A 17,916-nucleotide genomic window follows, 5' to 3' on the forward strand; every position below is an offset into this window, starting at 1 on the left:
TAACTACTTCCCCAGGATGCAAAGAGTTTGATGCATCTGGTGGACATGAGGCTTGAGCACCGAGCATGATGGAGTGGGGACCTGCATTCCAGCACCGGATTGTGGATCTTGATTAGAGGGGAGGGGAAATATGCAGGCACAAAAGCACAACCACTGGAAACATTAAATAAATGTTGTCTACAAGAAAATTATTCAGGACAAAGACTGTGCTCTAGCTTGCTCTATATCTGCACCTCAGAAGACAGTTGGATGACATTTGCTATTAAACGCAACACAATCACAACAGCAACCACGGCTTGGTACAGATATAGCTTGGTAACGTCAGGTGTACTCTGGGAGCTGTAGTCCTCTTATTACAGCGAAACAGGTGTTTTTGATTTTGTTCAATTTTTTGGTTGTTGAAGACTGATCACATCAAATAAAAAAAGACAACAGTTCATCAGACTTGAGTAGAAACTACATTATGTTTTTAGGTCACAATACATTTCCTTAAAGCGTTTAGAAAATGTATAGAGTAAGAGTGTAACGATGCTGTATCTGGTGTGTGATCACCGCCCTGAACTGTCCCCACTAACTGAGTTGACCCTGCCTCTTAAGTGCATTGAAGTGCCAGTGCATCAGTAGATACATGGATGAAATGTTGCTTTTCATTTGCACTCAAATGGTTTGAGATATTTCCTCTACCTAGTAGAGACAGTTTGGAATGGAAAGACAATGCTGTCTCAATCTATCGTACAAGATGGTCTGGAGTATTAATACACACACATAGTTGTGTTATTCAAAGGCTGTCCCATTCCTAGTAAAGCTGGGCAGCAAAATTTTACAAACAATAGCATTACTTGTTGAGTCAGACGAGCATCATTTCATGTATAACTTTATTCTTAGAAATGTATGGGTTGATCACATCAGAGCCAAAGTAAAGTAGCAGTTACTGTAATTCTCACCAAAGGATAAAGTGATTATCAGATATTAAGCATGGGAGACATACAAGAAATTAATAATACATTTTATTTATTCACACCAACTGACATAAGTGTAACTTGCAATTGCCATATCAACAGATTTGATTGGAATTTGATTCAATACAGAATCAAAACAAAATCAGTAGACAGTAAAAACTGTATCACAAAATAACAAACTAAACATCCATAAAAGCATTCATACTTGATCAGTACTCTAGATCGAGGGCCACCACTGTACATACTAGTGACTGCCAACCAGAATAGTATTGTCCTCACTAAAGTGCCTGTGAGAGGAAGCTATTAGACTATTGAGAACCAGCCATAGTGTGTGTCCTCAAGGTGAAAAGGTGATGAATGGGCCCCACGGGGGTCGGCGGTCCGTGCAGGTGAACATAATAATGTCACTCGGTTTTTATAGTAACAGGAACTGCAAGAAGTCAGCCATCATGGCGCGGAGATCCGGGTGCTGCTGCAGGTATGAGGCATACTCCGCCTTCAACACCATGTGTAACACACAAACACACAAGCCAGGTCATGTTGGAAACTTAGGGGTTAGTGGTTTGAGAGTAAGGGGCTAGGCCAGGGTTAGAGTAGAGGGTAAGGGGTAAGGTGTAGGGATAGACTTAACATGTCAACTTTCTGGCCAGGAAATTGGAGTGCATCTGCATATCCTCAACACACCAGACGCATCTTCACAAACCCCGGCTTATCTTCCCTCACCTTTGACACACATACACCCAAACATGTAATTATTGGAACACTCCTAACAGTGTAATGTAGCAGTAATGCAAACACCGAGGGAGGTCGATTAACCTGAGCCGTGGTGCACCCGGCTATGGTCCTTGATGTTAACGAGCAAAAGCGGTGAGGGAGGAGCTTTTCAAATCGAACAGTAATCTGCGCTGCTCGGTCATGTTGTCAATAAGATAGCATGGTGCATCATTCAGAAAGATACATATATTTTCAATAAAAGCATATAGTACTAGTCAAAAGTTTGGACACCTACTTATTCAAGGGTTTTTCTTTATTGCAGAATAATAGTGAAGACATCAAAACTATGAAATAATACATATGGAGTCATGTAGTAACCCCAAAATATATATTTGAGATTCTTGCCATAATAGGGCTACCTTCTGTATACCACCCCTAACTTGTCACAACAACTGATTGGCTCAAATGTATTAAGGAAAAAAATTCCACAAATGTACTTTTAAGGCACACCTGTTAATTGAAATGCATTCCAGGTCACTACCCCATGAAGCTGGTTGAGATAATGCCAAGAGTGTGCAAAGCTGTCAACTCAAAGGGTGGCTCCTTTGAAGAATCTCAAATATATTTTGATATGTTTTACACTTTTTTTGGTTACTACATGATTCCATATTTGTTATTTCATAGTTTTGATGTCTTCACTATTATTCTACAATTTCGATAGTAAAATAGTAAAATTAGAGAAAAACACTTGAATGAGTAGGTGTGTCCAAACTTTTGACTGATACTGTATGTTCGAATTTTCTAACTAGTTTTCATTGGGAAAGCAGAAAGTGTTTTTTATCAAAAGCAATCACTTTTGCATGTGAAAACAAAGAATCTTAGTCATTACTCCGTGTGCTTAACCTACGTCACTTTTGTTATGAGCCGACTTCGCAGTCAGCCAGAGTGTTGCGCCTGGCTTACACCCTGGAGGCACCACACCCGGGAGGCAGCCCGGTTCCAAATAGAATGCAATACATTTGTAGCCGGTGTAAAACACGCCTACACTGGCGCCCGGGCGAGATTAATCGAATCCCCTCACTGCCAAGTGGCTGCAATGTTCTCCAGCGAGTCCGCTGTCCTCTCCACACCAAACATTCCCAGTGTCTCCAGATTACATAGACATGTAGGCTACTTAGACAGAGAAACAGAAAACAGACATAGAAAGTCCAATTCTCAGACACTCCCTCATCTCAAACTTCCTCCATCACCTGTATCTCGACTTCCTCCTCCCGGTCTTATTAGTGATGGCTATACCACAGGGAGTGCTGTTGATATCTCCATGGCTGTGTGCGTACAGCATTATGCTCCCTGCAACTGTCCCTCTCCAGTCACCTTGAATTCTCCCAGCTCCCCACTCCTCTCAGACACAGAAAGTCTTCAAACACACACTGCAGTGCTGCACCCCCACAGTCCCTACTCAGAGCACACACAATTCAAGTCGCTATTAAACAAACACACCATCACATGACTAGCTAGTAGCCTACAAGAAAATTGGCTGCGTATAAATGGTTAGCTAGCTATCTTTTTCACAGAGACACACAAGAGACTCACAGTCCTTATTAACTAGCTAGTGTAACAGTATAACTTTCATCCGTTCCCTCGCCCCTACCTGGGCTTGAACCAAGGACCATCTTGATAAATCAACAACAGCCACCCACGAAGCATCGCGCCACAAAAGCCGCGGCCCTTGCAGACCAAGGGGAACAACTACTTCAGGTCTCAGGGCGAGTGACGTCACCGGTTGAAAGGTTATTAGCGTGCACCACCGCTAACTAGCTAGCTAGCTAGCCATTTCACATCGGTTACACCAGCTAACGCTACTTTAACGTGACTGTACTGATAACACACAAACCCTTACTAGCATTGTCTGGATAGCAAGTAGCAAGTCTACCGTTACAGTAGCGTTAAGCTAGTTAGCTATGGTAAACATCACAATTTCTCTTCTTAAAAACAGATTTTAAACCTAATCTCAACCCCACTGCTAACTTTATGCAGTGTATTCGAGTGGAAACTGTTAGCTAGCTAATTTATTCTCATTTAAGTTAATTTATGCGCACAGCGACTTGATGCCCTCCAAACTTGATGCCCTCAATCTCACACAAATGATCAATGAACCTACCAGGTACAACCCCAAATCTGTAAACACGGGCACCCTCATAGATATCATCCTAACTAACTCGCCCTCCAAATACACCTCTGCTGTTTTCAATCAAGATCTCAGCAATCACCGCCTCATTGTCTGCACCCGTAATGGGTCTGCGATCAAACGACCACCCCTCATCACTGTCAAACGCTCCCTAAAACATTTCTGCGAGCAGGCCTTTCTAATCGACCTGGCCGGGGTATCCTGGAATGACATTGACCTCATCCCATCAGTAGAGGATGCCTGGTTATTCTTTAAAAGTGCCATCTTAAATAAGCATGATCCAATGACAAAATGTAGAACTAGGAATAGATATAGTCCTTGGTTCTCTCCAGACCTGTCTGCCCTTGGCAAGCACAAAAACATCCCGTAGCTTTCTGCATTAGCATCAAATAGCCCCCGTGATATGCAACTTTTCAGAGAAGTTAGGAACAAATATACACAGGCAGTTAGGAAAGCTAAGGCTAGCTTTTTCACCCTCCACAGCAATCCGCCCAAGCCCCGACCATTTCTCCTTCACCCAAATCCAGATAGCTGATGTTCTGAAAGAGCTGCAAAATCTGGACCCCTACAAATCAGCCGGGCTAGACAATCTGGACCCTCTCTTTCTAAAATTATCTGCCAAAATTGTTGCAACCCCTATTACGAGCCTGTTCAACCTATCTTTCGTATCGTCTGAGATTCCCAAAGATTGGAAAGCTGCCGCAGTCATCCCCCTCTTCAAAGGGGGTGACACTCTAGACCCAAACTGCTACAGACCTACAGTGCCTTGCGAAAGTATTCGGCCCCCTTGAACTTTGCGACCTTTTGCCACATTTCAGGCTTCAAACATAAAGATATAAAACTGTATTTTTTTGTGAAGAATCAACAACAAGTGGGACAAAATCATGAAGTGGAACGACATTTATTGGATATTTCAAACTTTTTTAATAAATCAAAAACTGAAAAATTCCAATAAATGTCATTCCACTTCATGATTGTGTCCCACTTGTTGTTGATTCTTCACAAAAAAATACAGTTTTATATCTTTATGTTTGAAGCCTGAAATGTGGCAAAAGGTCGCAAAGTTCAAGGGGGCCGAATACTTTCGCAAGGCACTGTATATCGCAGCAAAGCATCCTTCACTCATGCTGCCAAACATATCCACGTAAAACTGACCATCCTACTGATCCTCGACTTCGGCAATGTCATCTATAAAATAGCCTCCAACACTGTACTCAACAAAACTGGAAGCAGTCTATCACAGTGCCATCCGTTTTGTCACCAAAGCCCCATACACTACCAACCATTGCGACCTGTACGCTCTCGTTGGTTGGCCCTTGCTTCATACTCGTCACCAAACCCACTGGCCACAGGTTATCTACAAGTCTCTGCTAGGTAAAGCCCCGCCTTATCTCAGCTCACTGGTCACCATAGCAGCACCCACTCGTAGCGCACGCTCCAGCATGTATATCTCACTGGTCACCCCCAAAGCCAATTCCTCCTTTGGTCACCTTTCCTTCCAGTTCTCTGCTGCCAATGACTGGAACGAACTGCAAAAATCACTGAAGCTGGAGACTCCTATCTCCCTCACTAGCATTAAGCACCAGCTGTCAGAGTAGCTCACAGATCACTGCACCTGTATATAGCCCATCTGTAAACAGCCCATCTATCTACCTCATCCCCATACTGTATTCATTTATCTTGCTCCTGTGCACACCAGTATCTCTACTTGCACATTCATCTTCTGCACATCTACCATTTCAGTGTTTAATTGCTATATTGTAATTACTTTGCCACCATGACCTATTTATTGTTAACTCCATTATCTTATATATATCCCATTTAGCAGACGCTTTTGTCCAAAGCGACTTACAAGTCGGCTGGGGCCACTACTTTTTTACATATGGGTGGCCCTAGCGGGAATCGAACCCACGACGCTTGGCGTTGCAAGCGCCATGCTCTACCGACTGAGCCACACAGGACCCATCTTACCTCATTTGCACTCACTGTAATATAGATTTTTTTTTTCTACTGTATTATTGACTATGTTTTGTTTATTCCATGTGTAACTCTGTGTTGTTGTATGTGTCGAATTGCTATGCTTTATCTTGGCCAGGTCGCAGTTGCAAATGACAACATGTTCTCAACTAGCCTACCCGGTTAAATAAAGATGAAATAGAAAGAAACAAAAAGTTATCCCAACCTGCTAGGTAAAGTCAAATCTGTTAATTTGACAAAAGCTGGATCTCTTCTATTCATGAGGACCCTGGACGAGAGTGCATGAATGATTTTCATTGTTTTTCCTTCGTGTGCATGTCACACAAGCTCGTCCATGTAATAGCATGAATATAAAATGTTAACTTCAGCTGTGAGTGAAGGAAAAAAAAAATCTGCCTCAGACAATTCATGGAAAAATGTAATTGATATTTTTGGCACAAATGTGATAACGAAAGTGTCTTTTTGAAAATGGACTTACTATGGGGACATCTATGGGAATTGTCTTTCTGGGCTCAGCGTTAGTTAAACTGAAGTACTGTCAGTCTCCTCTGTGTACATGAGATGGCCTGCTTCCCAACTGAAACCCTGGGGCTATGACCTGACCAAGGTCCAGGTTTCCGGTCTGGAAGCACTTTTTTGACTGCACCTACAGTATTGTTCGGTACTGCAGGTTAACTGAATCACAGCCGAGAAAGACAATTCCCATCGACAGCGCCAAAAGAGAATTCAAATCTGAAAATTCCTAATAAGACACTTTAATCATCAACTTTGTGCACAAAACATCTATTAAATTATTCAAATTGTCACCGAGGCAGATTTGTTTTCCATCACTCACAACTGAAGATATTAACATTTTATATTCCTGCTCTGAGGTCATGACCCCAGGAAGCCAGGGGAAGTGCTGGTTGGCTTGTTCAGCTGTCCACATGCTCAGACAGAGTTCTGGGAGCATATGCAGGTGGAATAATCCCAGTCAGAAAAATGGCAGCCATCACTAAATGGCGTATGCTAACGCGAGTAGGTTAAATTGAAACAAAGTTTGGCTATTAAAATGAGACAGATATTTGTAAAGCATTCGGGTTGGCGTTTCCACTCATTACCAAATATGGTAATGAGAGGAAGCCCAGTGGGCGGCAGTGAGAGAAGATGGAGCGAGATGGATTTTGGGCGACGTCCTCATCGATTAAACATTTGATCTCAATACAGTTCCTTGACTAATTGTCAAATATATTTTTTTTACAGCTTTGTTTTGGAATGCAAGGGCAAATTGATATATTGCACACACACACACTTCACACAGTATGCATTCCCAAACGGAAATACGCAAATACATTCCAGTAGGACCTCGCTAGCTCGTGCTTGGCTCTGCCACCCCCCTTGTTCTGCCCACTATGATTTATGTTCCCATTGAAAACATCTGTCGGTTAGTTATACACATATTTCGTCTAGTTCTTATTATAACTCAGTGTACCTGGTTCACTCCCATGAGTCAGCCCGGTTCCAAACTAAATGTAGCAACTTTCAGCCGGTGCAAAACACGCCTTCACGGGACGCCTGGGCGAGATTAATCGAACCCTCATTACTTACACTCCGAGTTGGGCATTTCCAATTTGATGAAAAAGACGTGGATAAAATACTGACATTTACATCAGGAACAATCAAGGTTGAAATGTTCAAAGTGAAAAGTTTACAAGCAATTCAAATGCATAATTATCTTTATTAAACACAATTCCAATAGCTGCCTCATTGCGCTATTAGTCATCATCAACATTGCACATTTCATTTGGTTACAGTATAAATAACCTATTTATTAAACGTTGAAATATATACTCTATTTTAAAATAATAGCTAGATTAGATCCATGGCTACATGGTATATCACATGAGTGTAGCCTAAGCTAGTTATGAACACGTATCCAAGATCTTAGGCCTACTACTTCACAATCCAGTAAAGTCATACATACAAGTTCTTTGTAAGTAAAAGCTTATTATGCTGCATAGTTGTCCAAATTGCAGAATGCAATCAGAGTTTGTAACTTCATTTATTACAAGGCAAATGTTCAGTTTCTCCTTTTCGTTTAAAGAGGAACAGGAAAGTTGGGAAAGTCCTTGTTAGGTTTAGGTAAAAAAGAAAATCAAGATCTTGAAAACAAATCCTCAGCTTGGACAGTAGAGGGGGCCATGAGTTGCATAAGACACGTTGCATTGTGGGAGTTGAACTGTTTCATATATTGCCATTAGCATCCTGCAGCTCCTCCCTGATAGCATTCAGCTCCATCAGGCTCTCGTGTAGCACCTGAGCTACTTGCCTAATCTTAAACACCACCTCTTTCTTAAACCCTTTCTTTAGCTCACGAGAGTCCTTGGTGAAGTATTTATCCATTCCTTTGAAGAGGCCCCTGAGGGCCACGGCAGCTCCTTCTGTTACCTCTGTGGCCCTCAACACAGGTCTATCCACTAGGCTGACCATTTGAACGGCCCTGCGGACCTCCCAGTCTCCAGAGTAGTGCTGGGTTCCTCTCCGGAGGAGAGGATGCCCCCTGAGTCTATACAGCCCCTCGCACACAAACCTCAAGATCTTCACCAACTCCTCCATCCTTGCCTCATAATCCTCCAGAACCACCTCCACTTTCTTCCTGTCCTGCATGTTGTTCACGTTGTCCGAGATGGTCGCCGAGGCCGACGTGATCCCTCCGGCCGCCGCCACCCCGACGCCCACAGCCGTGATGATGAGCGAGGCGCCGAAGGTGAAGGGGGCGAGGGCCAGGCCGACGATGGCTGCGCCGCCCCCGACGGCGGCGGTGGTGCCGCCGGTGATGTTGCCAATCTTGGCCTTCTTATGGAAGGAGGTGATGTCGTCGGCAAGGGCGTAGAGCTTGATGACGTACTGCCAGAGGACCTCGGCACGCTCCGTGAACACCTTGTTGAAGACACTCAGGCCGCGGTGCACCTTCTCCGCCAGTAGGGTGAATGACCTTAAGGGGGAGGGGGGAGAGAGAGAGACAGAAGGACATGGCAAGAGGGAGAGGAGCGAAAGGGAGGCAGAGAGAGCAAGTATTCAAACATCAGCAATGTTTCACGAGATTGTGGTGATAACAACGTAATCAGTAGTCAAAGAGGACATACCTAGTCTCATCGTCCTTCACGGTCTTGTCTTCATCATCTGAAGGCAGCTCATCCCATTCTGAGGCACAAGACAATTCCCAGATTACAAACTGGCTGTGTGTGAACACATGCGTGTGCATGCATACGTGCTTGTGAGTGCATGCACATGTGTATGTGTACGCACGTGTGTATGACTCACGTTCCACAGTGTTCCACCACTCCATCAAGCTGTCAGTGTCCTGTGAGACGGAGAAACGCTGATATATTTGGACATTGCTTTCACACAGTCACATTTTCAAACTGTTACCATTGAAATAGGGCAGATGGTGATTTGTGAGCGACATTTGACTCGTCAAATACTGACCCCCTCTTCCTCCTCCTCCTCCTCATCCTCCAGACCGTCTGCAAGCTGTTCGTCAATCTGAGCAGAACGCCACTCCGCCTGTGAGAGAGAGAGAGAAGAGGGGACAATGTAAGAAAGAAGTGAGAGGGAGTAGGAGAGATTGCTGGTTGAGTTTGAATCTATTTGCTGTGCATACCTTATTATCCTTATAAAGGGATAGTCTGCACTGCCTTTTATGAGAACCATGGCCTTTGCCAGCTTTCCCTCCCCCTGAGGCTTAAAAATCCCTTACAGTATGCAGCAGATCCGGTTCAGTTGCATGACCGACAGGAATGTGCCACACAAGACAGAGACAGAAGCCAGCCAGACCCAGACCATAGTTGTCGACAACAACGTGGGTGTGTGTGGCTTTTTAAAAAAAAAACCTATTATGTTAGTCATACAACACCGATCAAGACAACTACTACCCATGGTTTTCAGTCGTTTCAGGCCTGTCTCCAATAGAAGACAATGATTCAGCACAAATGTACATGTTGGATGTGTTCTTGTATGGGTGTACCTCTGCAGCCTCTGAAAAGTAGTAGTCACTAGATGTGGCTCCTGGTGGGTACTCGGTCATCCTTTCATCTCTCGCTTTAGTCTGAGAGAGAGAAACCAACACTAACATCAGTAAACATATGGCAGTAACACACACACACACACACTTACCTTAGTTTCTTTGCGATGCTTATGAGGGGCTTTAAATTTGAATGATTTCTTCTGTAGAGGAAAGATTGGATATAGATTAACAGCGGGTTAAAAAAAATAAAAATAAAATCACACAGTAAATGAAGAAAGGATGTTTATAAAGTAGTAGCAGTACCGGTTTGCAGTCTTCTATATCATCCTGTCCATAATAATCTCCATGCCCTCCTGCTGAGAAGAGATCTGACCTCTGAGAAGTGTCATCGTCCAGAAAGCCCTCCTGGAAAACATACCACAGGAATGTCAACGTTCGTCCGCTGACAAAATGTGAAGTGCGCACAGAAGCCATATCCTTGGACCAATAGAAATGCTCTCACATGGGATGCTCGTCGAGGTGTGTAGCGCTCGGAACCAATCTGTGACTTTTCATATGGAAACATTTCCTAGAATAAAGGAGATGAAAATACACAGACCTGTTTTAAAACTAATACAGATGTTCTTTATAGGCCAATAATGGCAAATGTAAATCTGTTAAAAGAAATATAAAAATCGACACATTCTCTAATAAACAGACAACACACTTAGAGGGCCTACACAAACATAATAATTACCTGGATTTGGCTTGACTTGCGCCGACTTGCAAGGTGGTTCTTAAATTTTGATGGTTTCTTCTGTTAAAGAGAGATGACATTTAGAGCACGAGTGGGATCCATCCAAAGCTCAAGAGGAGAAAGTTCTACTGTGTAAAGGAAAAGAGACGTACCGGTTTCCAGTCTTCCATCTCGTTCTGTTCCTCTTCTATCTGTCCAGCATAGAAGAGATCTGCTCCCTTCTGAGGCACATCACTGTCCAGAAAGCCCTCCTGGACAAAAACAAGAGACACTTTAGAAGTTGGGACTCAACACGTATCTAACTTGTAAATAGACAGCGCTTCCAAATTTGCTCACATGGGAAAACAGAAAAATTGGCAAACCTCTGATCTCCTTTGTGGGGAGTGCTGTTGTGTGCTACTAGTCTGAGAATTCTCCTCAGCGCTCTGTAAGAATGAAAAATAATGCACCAACATTCACAACTTGATCATCTTGTTTGATAAAGAAAAACGGTATTTTCCAAAAAATATAAAGCACAACCACACAGAAACCAACAAAAAACCTTACCCCCGATTTCCGACGATTCATATGTAGGAGTTTTAATTTGAACGGTTTCTTCTGTAGGAGACAACGTTTATCATGTCATTAGGTTAAATAAAGAGCAGACAGAGGAAGTGAGGGATGTGAAAGAAAGAGGGACGTACCGGTTTGCAGTCTTCCATCACATTCTGTTGGTATTCTTCTACCGCTCCTGCTGAGGAGAAACGTGCCCCCTTCTCAGGCAAGTAATCATCCAAAAAGCTCTGTTGAAAGAAAAACATTAAATAAATCAAACATTTATACTGTCATGTTACATTTTCTCTGTACATTGAACAGCATAGACTAAATTTGAGTTGACACAAATACCAACACAACTACACAGACAATTACGACAAAGACACACATCCAACCTTGGGGTGTGACTGCGGGGTGTAGCCTTTCACTTCTTCTGTTTCCTCAAAAATATTAACCTACAAAAGAACAAACAAATGTTGACTGTACATACAGTAGTACAGTGTTCATAGAGTACACGCATAGAAACTCACAGTACCTTGGACTCCTTGCGTGGTGTATAACCATGGGCACCTTTAAGTTCATCAAGAGGTTTCTCCTAAGAAACACATAATTACTGCATATGGACAAGTGAAAACGTGTATAGAAACGAATATTGTGTTTTGTCACAAGTATTTCTACACACAGTATATACATACATGAATCATCTTTGAACCTCTGCGAGGTGTGTATTCATGAGCGCCTGTTGGTTCATCCTGGGAATTTAACAAAACATTATTGGCATTATATCAGTTTTTGCATGAATACAAAAGCATGTGCATTTAGCCTACTGTACACGTTTCCCTCCTTACCTTTTCGAGGCAGATTGCGAACCCTCTGTGAGGCACAAACTTAATTTTGACACCTTTGCTTTTTTTCTGTGCAGAAAAACAGATGGAAACAGTCTCAATGATAGAAGTTTGATACATTTTTCATACAACAGTTGTCAACTACCTAAACGTGTTAAGCATGAGACAAAGCATACAAGTCCACCCGTCCCATCACGTTCCTCTGGCTCCTCTTCAGAGTTCTCATCCAAACCCAGGGCCTGTTAAACGACAAACCCATATGTGGTGTTCCACAGGGATCAGTGTTAAGACTGCAACTTTTGTCAGCACAACATTTATACAATAAAAGCGGCAGTGGTTTTGATGAGTAGTCTTTCATAACAAACAAAAAACCTAGAAATATAGACATAAAGAAGATGGGTACCTGTTTGGAGTCGTCGATCCCATTATGTTCTTCATCTTCATTCTCCCCTGCAGATATGAATCCTACTTCCTTCTGAGGAAAGTCATCGTCTAGCAAGCCCTCCTGGAAAACACACCACAGGAATATGTCAACACAGATTTTGTACACCAATATATTGCTATTTTTGTTTACAAACACACAGATATAAAAATATATATATACATTCGCTCTATGTTGAGGCAAATGTAGGCCTGAAGCTTTTTCAAGATGGTCAGCTGAAAACCGATCCTAAAAATAAAATTTAAAAAAAGTTATTCCAACAAATGTTAAATTATTTTAAACACCCCTTGAAATGATATGTTCAATTATACCTTAGATCCTCTGCGATGCACAAGGGGCATTTTGAATTTGAATGATTTCTTCTGTTTAGGGGAAGGAAGTTCAAACAATTACAATACTAAATGAATGAAATTCACACAAAATCTTTCAAAACTAACTGGTTAAAAAGAAATACCGGCTTGCCGTGCTCCATGTAATTCTCCTTATCTTCGTAATCTGCAGAGAAGACATCTACCCCTTTCTTTGGGAAGTCTTCCTCCAAAAAGCCCCCCTGGACAACACGTTAAAGTAATTAATACTGTATTAAACGTCTTAATTCATTACGATCTTTACACAGGAACACACTCACCTTTGACCCCCAACGGAGACTATTGCTCTCTCCATCCTTGGATTCAGAAAATCTCTCCTAAACCAAAAAAATGACATTAAAACACTGACAATAAGCATTTCCATATAGCTACCTACACAATCACACATACAATTAATCAAAGATAACACAGTCTTCACCTTTGATCCTCGACGTAGTGTGCCGCTGTCACTATCCTTCAGGTCTTCAGAATATTTATCCTGTAGAATAAAAACATGTTTAATGACTACAGCAGCAGAACATATATACATTATTCATTAAAAAAAAGAAGGTTGATTTACCTTTGACCCTCTTCTGGAAAGAAAGGATACCTTGAACGTCCTCCCCCTTTTCTGAAATAAAAAAAGGAAAACGTTGAAAACAAAAGGATATAAAATGTAGAAACGGACACTTAAAATACAGAACGAATACAAATAAGAGTGTGAGACGTACAGTTTTCGCACGTTTTCCGGCGTCATTCTCTTCCAGTTCTTCTACACTCCCCCCATCAGAGTCTGATGCCACCTGAGATCGGAGAGAGCGAGAGCAGATGAGCGAGGAACAGAAACAGCACACACAGTCACACCTTCAGTACCAATTGACCACCACTAAGCACACATTTGAGAAAAACTGATGTGGTGATTACCTTCATCGACTCCCTCCTAAGCCTCAGTTTGCCAGACTGACGAGGGAAAAAGATAATCAAACAGTTGATTAACCTTTAGGCTAGTCAATGTACAATAGATTCATGTTAAATAAAATACAGTAATATTAGGTAGGAGTGTGGCAAGGAATTGATCATTTCATGCGAAACAATGAACATGTAGAAAAAGCCATTAAATTAGTTCTTACAGGTTTCCAGTGAGGATTGAGCTCAGGACTGTTTTCAGGCCAATCCTCCACACATCTCTCCTGTTTTGGGTTTAACAAAGTAAACCCAGTTCAGTACACACAGCAATAAGATAGTCAAAGAAAAAAAGTTACACGTTCATTCTGTCCAAGTGGCGCCCCTCTAGTACATACCTGGCCAGTCAAAAGAATGTTCTCAAATACCTCCACTTCCTCTAATTTGTTGTCCTGTAAAATCAGAATGTTATGCCCAGATCAACAGAGAGAGAGACGACATGTTCCTACACGACACCGTCTTGTCTACTGAAAGTCGTAGAAAAGTTCTGTCATTTAAAGGCTGTTCAACTGATTGTGGTAGGAATAGACTTAGTATGTATAGACTTACTTGGCACAGAAACTTACCTGAGCTGTGTTCTTCGTTTGAGGGCCTGGTTTAGGATCTGGTCGCTCAGCTTCGGTCTAAAGACATAGCAGAAACCCAATGAGATACAAGTGAATCACAGACAGACATTACAATAATTGGTATGCTTACAAACATGGAGAAAAAGGGACAAATAAAAATGGTGGAGGTGTCCTTACACGACTCTGTAACTTGGGCTGTCTTTTTTGAGGAGGTGGTTTGGGAGGGCTGTTGGAGGTCTTCACCTGAGAGGTCACAACATGTCACTCTTTGCAGTGTTGGAAAGAGAAGTCACAGATATCAAAGACTGTAGGAAGACATGAGGAAAAAAAGACTTGTAAGGTAACTACCTGGGGGTTACCATTGAAAGCCTGCGTGGGGGACAGGGATCTGGCATGGAGGGTACCATGTTCCATGGCAGTAGGGGTGGGTTGGAGAACATGTCTGGTTCCATGAGGGGTCATCAGTAAGATATCATACTGTTCAGAGGGTGTTGCAAGGTTGAAATCCTGCGTGTTGGAGAGTGATGCATTGAAGAGCTCAGCAGTCTTCTCAAAATCTGACCCTGAGAAGATGTCTGTTTTCTGCCCTGGCGAAGTCTGGAATAAAGGTGTGGACTGCTTGACTGTAGAGTCAGTACTGAAAGAAGCACTCTGAAAGACGTCACTGGGTGAGGAATGGAATATGTCCCATGTCCTGGAAGGCAGGGGCTGAAAGATGTCTGGTGTCACATTGGAAGAGGGAATTTGCAAAGGGTCATTTGACCTAATAGGCGTGGCTTGAATGAGATTGGGAGTGTCAGAAGGAGTGGATTGGAAGGGGTCCTTTGGAATGGACAAAGGGGCTTGGAAAAGGTCATCTCCCTTGGTGGGAGGAGCATTGAATAGGGACTCTCCCTTGGTGGGTGGTGCTTTGAATTGGTAATCTCTCTTGGTTGGAGGAGCTTGGAATGGGTTTGGTGTTTTTGAAGGCTGAGTTTTGAATAGGTCCTGTTGGTTCGAAGGAGTTGCCCAAAGCTCCAGTCTTTCAGCAGGTGTGACAAATAAAGGACTGTGGCTCACATTTGGTGTGTTTTGAGTTAGGGCCGTTGTTTCGAAGAGATCCGGTGACCGTCTTTCAGACATGGTTTTGAAAATATACGTGGGCTGGTCAGATGGTGTGGTCTGAAGGTTGTCGCCTGTCTGTTTGTCAGGTTGGAGGCCCTCTGGTGTGCTCCGGACCTCAGGCGGAGGAGCAAAGACGGTGACTAAACTCTGCCCACGTAGAACCTCTGAATCCTGATTCTTCGTGTCCCCGTCAATAGTCACACTGCTGGATTCCTGTGGGTTAAAAATGAACTCATCGTGTAAGCAATTTAACACATCAGTCAAACAAAACAGTCATTGTCAATAGTATTGCACATATGTGTCATACCACCATACAAATGGAAGGCTAGAGATCTGGTGGAAATGCAATGTCGCTGATAAAGACTCACTTTCATATAAGAGTAGAATGGGTTCTCTTTTGACAAGCTACGATTGATTCCATTCTGAGAGAGAACGAGATTAAAGCATACAATTGGGTAACAAATAAATGGACATTGTTTAAACATTTACCATTGCCAGTTGCCCTATAATAATTCAGTCAAACCTGCTTCAGGCGAGTGTCAGAGGAATCTCTGGATTCTGAAGTGGAGGGGATAGGAGTCTGAAAGAGAATGTGGAAGATTTCAAAAAGAGTGTTATGATATCCCTTCTATGAGCTTGTGTCCCCCCCACATCTCAGCCTCCAGTATCTATGCTGCAATAGACCATGTGCTGGGGGGCTTGGGTCAGTCTGTTAAATCTGGTGTAATTCTCCTGTCTTATCTAGTGTCCTGTGTGAATTTAAGTATGCTCCCTCCTAATTCTCTTTCTCCCTCCCTCCTGGAGGACCTGAGCCCTAGGAACATGCCTCAGGACTACCTGGCCTGATGACTCCTGGCTGTCCCCAGTCCACCTGGTCATGCTGCTGTTCCAGTTTTAAACTGTTCTGCCTGCGGCTATGGAACCCTGACCGGTCTTTTTTCCTCTCCCCCCGATACAGCCAGAAGAACTGGCCCGCCCTCAGAGCCTGGTTCCTCTCTAGGTTTATTCCTAGTTTTCTGCCTTTCCAGGGAGTTTTTCTTAGCCACCATGCCTCTCCATTGCTTGCTGTTTGCTGGATTTCTGTATTAGCACTTTGTGACATCTGCTGATGTAAACAGCTTTACAAATACATTTGATTTTGATTTGAGATTGTGTGCCAGTGTTGTTTACCCTGTATTGTTTGCGGAAGGGACTCTGGGAAACTCTCCTCAGCATCCCCTGTAGTCTCATGATGCTCTGAAATAATTTAAAAACAAATATTAAATTTGACTCCATGAATGAATTCCTATAGGTAAAGCTTTCTTGCTTGTCTATACTCTAAGTGTATACAGTGCTTGCTTGTCTACTGTGTCTATAGTGGATAATTAATATTGTGTTGTGTACAAAAATGGCCAGGAAAACTACACCAGACAACCTAACAAGGAGCTGTACAAATTACACACCCTGATAGTATCGGGAGGTGGGTTGATTTCTCAGGCTGTTTCGCAATATTCTTAAAGGGTGATAGAGTACATAGGTATCAAAAATACCTGACATCACAAGCAACGTCATTTCTCAATTAACTGCCCTGAAAGAATGTCAGACACAATGCCATGCCAACACAGTTCCCGAGCTACAGCTAATGAGATTAAAAAGAGCTCTCTATATAATAAGTATTCACATACTGTAGGGCCTACTACTGTACTTTGTGGCTAAAAACCTGACGACATACTTTGCACAGTAAGATCAAGGTTTAAAATATGCATAGTCAATAAGCTTTATTTTAGGGCACAAGAGGTGAGAGGAGTTCAACTGTGGTATTGAACAAACGCATCTCAAGGCTAAGTTCATCTTTAGAACCGATAAACTTCGCTTCATTATGCTTTTGGGAAACCTGTCCCAGATTCTTACTCACCGGTCTTCTCTCCCCCAAAAAACCCTCCACCGGCTCACTCTGTGCCCCTTCCCTCTCCTCCTCCTTATCCTGACAGAGAAAGAAGAACACATCAAAACACAATGCAGTTTGATCTTGTAAGAAAAGTAAAGTGTTGGACGTTCTACTCTTATTGAACTGAAATCATATTTTAGAATTATTCAAGAGTTCGAAGAGTTGTGATTTGACGCAAACGCACGTGTCCGTAATAATTCCATGGTAGGCCTATCACTTATCACGAAAACATTTCAATTAGTTTGATCTCACCATGGTTGTTGTGTTGATATCCGATCCAGTAAGCTATTGTCTGCACAAAACAAAAGTTTGCACTGAAATGAACTCGTTAGTTGCCGAACTAGTATTTCCAACTGCGCGACTTGGCAAGCGGTCCACGCTGCGTGTACTGGTGATTGGATGATTGATGGACAGAATACGTAGGCGTGTTTGATTTCCCTCCCCTTCCCTTATTCATCCAAGCGATAAAATGCGACCGGACCAGTTGTCCTCGCCACAAGGAGAAGGTACGGCCAATGACGCGCACAGGTGTGTTGTGTTCCTATACATTGGTGAAAGAAACATTGGTGCCAATTTATATACCTATTAGCTAGTACGCCTAAAACTAC

At 42.7% G+C, this 17,916-nt stretch overlaps 1 protein-coding gene across 1 annotated transcript; it reads right to left on the reverse strand.

Annotated features, from left to right (window-relative positions):
* Positions 1–7,535: 7,535 nt before the first annotated feature.
* On the reverse strand, positions 7,536–17,719 carry si:cabz01007807.1 (uncharacterized). The gene is made up of 37 exons (XM_064940264.1): positions 17,561–17,719; positions 17,276–17,344; positions 16,552–16,617; positions 15,905–15,961; positions 15,750–15,803; positions 14,626–15,594; positions 14,455–14,520; positions 14,278–14,334; positions 14,050–14,103; positions 13,879–13,938; positions 13,673–13,708; positions 13,480–13,551; positions 13,329–13,379; positions 13,188–13,247; positions 13,030–13,086; positions 12,856–12,951; positions 12,713–12,763; positions 12,564–12,629; positions 12,363–12,464; positions 12,136–12,198; positions 11,963–12,028; positions 11,810–11,866; positions 11,650–11,709; positions 11,510–11,569; positions 11,264–11,362; positions 11,127–11,177; positions 10,943–11,005; positions 10,733–10,831; positions 10,581–10,640; positions 10,347–10,412; positions 10,148–10,249; positions 9,994–10,044; positions 9,845–9,925; positions 9,307–9,384; positions 9,142–9,181; positions 8,964–9,021; positions 7,536–8,812 (listed from the first exon to the last, which is right to left on the reverse strand). The coding sequence occupies exons 1-37, from the start codon at positions 17,561–17,563 to the stop codon at positions 8,062–8,064; spliced, it is 3,951 nt and encodes a 1,316-aa protein (XP_064796336.1). The 5' UTR covers positions 17,564–17,719; the 3' UTR covers positions 7,536–8,061.
* Between the last annotated feature and the right edge of the window lie 197 nt (positions 17,720–17,916).

Source organism: Oncorhynchus masou, chromosome 27 (assembly GCF_036934945.1).
Source record: "Oncorhynchus masou masou isolate Uvic2021 chromosome 27, UVic_Omas_1.1, whole genome shotgun sequence".
NCBI lineage: Eukaryota > Metazoa > Chordata > Actinopteri > Salmoniformes > Salmonidae > Oncorhynchus > Oncorhynchus masou.